At 34.2% G+C, this 7,044-nt stretch overlaps 1 protein-coding gene across 1 annotated transcript; it reads left to right on the top strand.

Moving 5' to 3' along the window:
• The first annotated feature begins 264 nt into the window (after positions 1 to 264).
• On the top strand, positions 265 to 2,573 carry LOC133192805 (uncharacterized). Its single transcript, XM_061328813.1, has 2 exons — positions 265 to 352; positions 1,400 to 2,573. The coding sequence occupies exons 1-2, from the start codon at positions 270 to 272 to the stop codon at positions 2,553 to 2,555; spliced, it is 1,239 nt and encodes a 412-aa protein (XP_061184797.1). The 5' UTR covers positions 265 to 269; the 3' UTR covers positions 2,556 to 2,573.
• Positions 2,574 to 7,044: the final 4,471 nt, after the last annotated feature.

The following is a 7,044-nucleotide window of genomic DNA, read 5'->3' on the forward strand; positions in this document are numbered from 1 at the left end:
TATGCATATAGTATATCAAAGTATCAGAGTATATCAAAGCCCCTTTTTTCCCTAAGCGCAAAATCATGGATCCGCGCCTTTTTCAGGTACATATCTTTTTTACTCAAATTCAGAAAAGCTTATCGAAACTTATCAAATAGGTTGATGATATATAACAATAAAATCGTATGATGGAAATTGCTAATTTATTTTTCTAAAATCTTGAAATCAATACTCGAAATAAGTGATGTACGACTTACGGAATACCTTTTCACCTCCAAAAAACCAAGATGGCGTATCTTTTTAGAAGAGGGATTTTTCGGCACGTGTTATCTCCAAATACCAGACTATATTCAGAAATCGGCTTGAAATGGTATACATTTTATGAATTAATTTTAGTAAATTAAAATAAAAAATAATATGCGTACCCCACAGGGTGTATAAACGAAGTATTTAGGGCTTATATAATTTCTGACTTTGTAACTGAATGATTGAAATAGTTTGAGAATCTAGACGCGTTCACAGGACTCAACATTAAGTTCAAAATATACTAGATAAGTCAGACTAGTACCTGAAAATTTTACAACTTCACTAGACCTGGCATAATATTCGTAGATCATAATGTATGACGCAATTAGTTCTCATTATATCGCGGGTTCCATTGTATTACCATAAATTCAACGAAGCAAGGTTTGAAAATAATTTGCCCCTAAAAAGTTAGTTAATTGTTTTGTTTATTGTCAAAGTTGAATTTTAACTAATAAAATGTTCAAGTAAAATAAAATGTTTTCCCTACCTACCTACCCTATTTTTTATCGGGTTGGAATAGGAAACGCACTCTTTATTTATCTCAGCCTAACAAGTATTATAGTACAATAAAATGTGTAAATTTTTCCAAAATTCATTTCATGATTACCTAAATTTTCATTGATATGATTGAATCAACTGATGAGCATGTTAAAAAATCATGCATTATATACAGTCAAACCTTGTCATCTCAAACTCGATGGGTTCGAGAAAAAATAAGATATCCAAGAATTAGAGAGGTTAAATACTAAAAGAGTAATGGTTGGGTCTTCCAAATCACTTCGTGATATCCATGATATTCATGATGTTGAGATATTGGTGTTTGAGACACCGAAGTTTAACTTTATATCTGATTTTAAGAACTTGAATAAATGATGTGTAGCCTAGGGTATCTAAGCTTATATTGAAAACCGGTATATGTCAATGTCATCCGTGAAAAATATCATCAGTCAGCACTATTAGATGAAATAATACATTCACAAGCATACTATCTTTAGAACCAATTAAACATTGAAAGATAGGAAACTTGCGATCTTGTTTATCTTGGATAAGAACTACAAAATGTTCATGAACCTTGTTGTCTTTTTTATGATAATTATTCAATATTTTGCAGCTGCTGTGCTAGTTCTACAAAGGGATTCACGTCTAGTGCATTGAAAACCAGGAATTTTTGGAATGGAACAACCATGGAAAAAACTCTCAATACTAATCACTTGACCAGAATTCCTTCCAAACACTTCCATTTATCAGCTTACTTAGAAACTGAGTCAGTGGAGAAAAGTCAAGTAGAGGAAAGATATGGCAAGGAGAGCGTGACAGTACCACTGCCATTTACCAAAAATAAAGAAGTCCGTTATTTGCAGAACAGCCTTGCTAGATTAAGTTTGGAACATAAGTTTGGTTTTGTAATCAACAGGGCAGGGAAGAGTCCAAACATTCAGCTATATGCTAAGAGCAAAGAAGGGGCAGAAAATATTAAAAATATACTCTCAGAATTAATTGATCAAAAGAAAAAGCAACTGGATTCAATGAAATTTCAGAAACGTGTACTGTGTCCATATGTTGATACCCAGATACCTTCCTCTGTTGTTATGAATGCCATCAGCATTAATGAAATCAAAGACCTGGCAAAGAAAACTGATTGTAACTTGACACTTATGTATCAATTGAAGCCACAAGGTATCATGATTTATTCTAGTGACCAAACAAAATTAGAGGAGGCTGAAAAATTGTTGAATGAATATCTTGATAAAACATTAAAGACTTTACAAGCAGGAGCGATTACAGAGTTACCTGTCCCTGAAGAGATTCCAATAGAATTGGACCCAACCCAGTTTTTGCCAGATATTCTTGAGGAATTCAGGAAAGAGAATGTTAATATAAAACTGCTAAGAGGAACCCTTGGAGATGAAGAACGGCCATTTTTCAAGATTTTTGCAGATACTGCAGAAACTGCGGAGAAAGTGAAAGAACGAATGGTCACTAGCATACAAGAGAAGCTCAAGGCATATCCAGATCAACACAAAGAAGTGGTGGAGATTCCAGTTCATCCTGGAAAGGACTTCTGGGTTTTTTTGCGAAGTGTAGTCATAAGAAATATAAAGAGAGGCAACCCTGCCGTTTCCTTTCATTTTAATCTTAGGGAAGTGAAAAGTATGGACCCAAAAGCTATATGTCCGACCAAATGTCTGATCATGGGAGACAACCAGGATAAGGTCAAGAAAGCTGGAGAAGAATTAAAATTAATGATGGATAATTATCAGATGTAATTAAAACTGTCAGATGTATGTGCTTTAGTTCTTATTTCACAGTTTGATAATTTTTAAGTCACCTTGGTGTATAAAGTTTTGAACTTTTAGAGCCTTTTCTCAGAAACTAATTTAAACAAAGATTTGTATATAGCATCAATGGGTGATGTGTAAATATATGGTCCAGTTAAAAGTAGAAGACCTTAGACATGCTTTGCTGATTGACATTGTCATTATGCGTCCTCTGCTCATCAGCCTGTTAAATTCTCACTTTTTTGAGTTGCCTGCACAGCAGAGCCACAGGAATCACCTCTCCCAGTGGCCAGTGTTTGTCTGTCCTACAAAAAACTAAAATGCATTCCTGTATATGAAAATGTATTGGTATAACAGTTCATCTGTCATTTACAGTTTAGAATTATATATATTTGCCAATCATGATCCCACTTTGGATATAATAATAAATACCACAAGCATGATTTTGTTATAATACAAGAGGACAAAAAACAAAAACCCATCATGTTCAAGGAATACAAAATCTGTCGTGGTAGAGATTGATGAATAATTTGAATTATCTCCCTTTCACCGATGCTGGAGGTGTTAATTAAATGGTTAAGAGTATACTGATATGCAGGAGAAATCAAAGAACAGTGCTCTTTTATGTCTCAGCAGATACAAACTGGACAGTATTCGTCATCTGAGAGCATTTTATAACCGACTGATCTTCTAAAAAGATCATGAAGGCCATCATTAAAAAAATGTTTGGTTCCCCTCTCCCGACCGACTAACAACCGAAGGGCCCGACTCATAATTTTTTTTAACCTCCAGGAAGCAATTTTTTTTTTTATGCATTCTGGAAAATTGATTCTGAAAATTCAGCATTGAAATTGAAATTTTCGGGGGAAAAAATTTCTCACCTACCTACCGACCCAATTTTTTCATCCTGAGTCGGGAGAGAGCAAACAAACATTATTTTAAAGTTGGCCTAGACAATTTTTATTTGAATTTCTTTTCCCCATTGGATATTTGGGCGACTTTAACATATAGAATTAATTTCTGGAGCCTTAATTAGCTTCTCATTATATCAAGATTAGAAAAGTTGGTGCATGATTCTGAGTTAGATTTTAATAGATGTTCTCATTCATATGCATTAAAAACAAGAAGTGTAATTAATTAGACGACATCAAGTAAGTCTGACGTTTTTTTTTTCAAGTTATGAATCTGAGGGATTCTAGAATTGAAGATGTATGAATATTGATGAGTGCTTAACTATTCTATAAGGAAAGCACGGTGTTATTCACTAATATATGAAATATGGAGATAACGAACCGTAATCAAGCTCAACAGTCCATAGAAACAATATAGATTGCAACCTCGTTATAAACCCAAAGGTTTTAAATGAAAAAGGTGAAGATAACGAACAGTGATTGATCTTAAAAAAAATCTATGAAGAATACAAATCTGTAAAGAGAGAATAAAACACGGACTCCTGGAAATTCTAGAGGTGGGATCAGGTGCCAAGGAGGAGTAAGCATCCCCTGTTGATTATGATAAGTGTATCATTCGTGTTTGTTTCTATTAGGTTTAACCAAAAAAATTTGCATATTACACTGAGTTAAGAAATTATGTCGACAGACAATTAATTTAAAAAGAAGAAATATACTACACACTGAATTAAGAAATTAGTGTCAGATCGAGTATTATATGCGTGGATTCAGGAATTTTTTCCAGGGGAAGTCCTCACCACCTCAGAATTGTATCGGACTCGTAAATTTTTTGACAAGCAAAAAAAAGGGGGGGGGGTGTAAAAAAAAAACCTTACCAAAAACTAAAAACTTATTTCCGGGGGGTGTCACTTTCCTAAGTATATTTTCTTCAGATAGATGACCCTCCTTACCATTTACGAGGGGTCCGTGTTTCCTTGGGGAGGGAGTCCATGGTCCCTTTTCCCTACTTTATATAGAAAGTTAATACATTGTGACTCTGAAAATCTCCGGGATGGGGTGAGGTGTCCAGACCTCCTCTAGATCTGCGCATTTAGTTCTGCATGTATATTAGTCTTACCTCATGAATTTAATTTGACTCGTTGTTTTCTGTCAACTTTTAAGGGTCCGTGTTTCTGGGGGGGTGGGTGGGTCAAAAGTCTTACTTAGATCACTTTACTACAAGTGATCAAATTTAATGAAATTGAAAATCTTAGGAGGGTGTTTTGTACCCCTTGACCATCCTCCAGGATCATTCATTTCATGGATGGACAAACCACTGTCCTCTATGTATTTGACTCTTAATTCCTATCCAGAAGTTTATAAGGAGGGCTCCGTATTTTCGGGGGTGGGTTTAAAAATCATTATTAAAGTCATCATTACATATAACATTACTGTAAACGCATAAATATGATAAATTTGAAAATCATATAGAGGGTGGGTTCGGACCCCCCCCCCCCCCCCGATGGTTGAACTATGATACTATAGCATTGAAATGAAAGTTGACCACACTGTAGTTTTATTTTTGCAGGTGAGACATGCCTTTCTTGAAACACTCTAGTTTTCACTGTTTAATTCAATTCCAGATATCAACCTTGGTTGATTCAAGTTCAAATTTTGTTTTTTATCATGTTTAAATCACGACCCTAAGAGCTAAGATGAGGTAACAACAGGAGACCAATCGTACACAGGAATACATAAATATATATTATACTTTCATGTAAATTAGTTGAAACTGATTCGTCAAGAAACATTTGTTTAAAAACACTATTACCCTCTGAATGATGAAACCACGCCCTCCAGGGTAGCAACAGTCAAGTTAACATTGCTTGACGACGGGTGATATTCCAAAAGATATTGAATGCGCGCACGGAAAGATATTTATGCGCGCACGGTTCAGTGTTATATTTATTTGTATAAAACATTCAGTATAATATAATAAATACAGCATGTAGTTGAGGGTAACATTGAAATTTTTCACCCCAAGAAAACCATTGTCAACCTCGGCTGCGCCTCGGTTGACAATGGTTTTCTTGGGGGTGAAATTTTTTAATGTTACCCTCATGCACCTCGGTTGACAATGGTTTTCTTGTTGTAAAATTTTTCATTGTTACCCTCAACTACATGCAGTTATATAATAATAATCTTCAACAAACTTTGGTTTTTAAACAATGTTCTACAAAAAGTCAAATAAATGTTATAGCATCCCCGTGTAACTTTGTTTAGATGACAGGTTTCGGATGAGCTCAGGATTGGGAAAGTGGGGGGATATGTAAGGAACTGCTCTTTTTTAAGAACAACAGGACATCAACACAATATGAATGTGCCAGTATGTAGATTAGATTCAAATTTGTTCAATTCATGGCCGACACATTACCTCTAAGTAAACAACCAAACTTTGATTTACTGTGTGACATATATTAATATATTTTGTCTGTAACAACTATATAACGCGTCTTCTCCAGGGATCTCACTTCTTGAGAATTAAACAGCAAACCCATTTCTAGATTAACACTTTTTCATTAAGTCTTGCAATTCTCCAAAGGTTATTTGGTTACAGGAATTGATCACACTGTAAGTTCTGAAAAGAACATAGATCTCTCTGGAATACAATTACGTGGGATTCAAACTCTTATATATTGACTTCATTATATTAAAACAAATGTTTTTGCTGTATTGTAAACCGTTTCCCCCCAAAAGCAATGTGTCATCATCTGTATAAAAAATAGAATAAAGCGTTAAAAAAATGGACTGAGCGCACAGTGTAATTTAATTAGTCTTGCATTCTGAATATGAAGATTTTTGGCTCTATAATAGTCAAGGACAAGAAGAGTTTATGTGATGGTTGCTGCCTGTCCCCCATCTGTCTGTCTGTTTGATTTATAAACAGTTTTCAATATGCTACATCTCCTACAGAAACTGCCCATGCAATTTCAATGAAACTTGGTACACAAAAAGATTAATTTTCTTATCGTTTTTTTATTTCCATATATGAATGGTGTAGCAATTGAAATTTCAAGGGCGTCATATAGAAAATCGAGGAAAATGATATAAACAGAATTTTTGTATTCATTTAACAGTTTTTTTACATGATTATTTTCACGAGTTTAAAAAAAAACTGTGTACCGTCCATCTCGTAAAATAAATTCCATACCAAACTACAAAACATTGAATATCCCCTTTTTATTATTCAAATTCTAAGTCAACGCAGAAAGAATTAAGAAGCAAAAAAAAAAAAAAAAAAAAAAAAAAAAAGCACGAAGTTGTTTTTATAAACATTTTGTACAATAAGCCTCTGGCAATCCCTAATAAAAATAGATATTGGTTGTTGATTGATATCAATTTGATATAGATGACGTTATATTAGTGTGAGCCCTATCACAGCCAGACCGGATAATTGTACGCATTGCTCTTGCCTGTTCATAACTGTTGACAAATGATGTTCAACCAATGCAAAGTTCCAAATTGACCATCGATTTTCCTATCAATAAAAATAATTGCTTCTGCTTGATAGATTTAAGTTCATGATA

This window comes from Saccostrea echinata, unplaced genomic scaffold, assembly GCF_033153115.1.
Source record: "Saccostrea echinata isolate AGI-Se365-2 ecotype Australia unplaced genomic scaffold, CSIRO_AGI_Sech_v1 ptg000025l, whole genome shotgun sequence".
NCBI classification, from domain to species: Eukaryota; Metazoa; Mollusca; class Bivalvia; order Ostreida; family Ostreidae; genus Saccostrea; species Saccostrea echinata.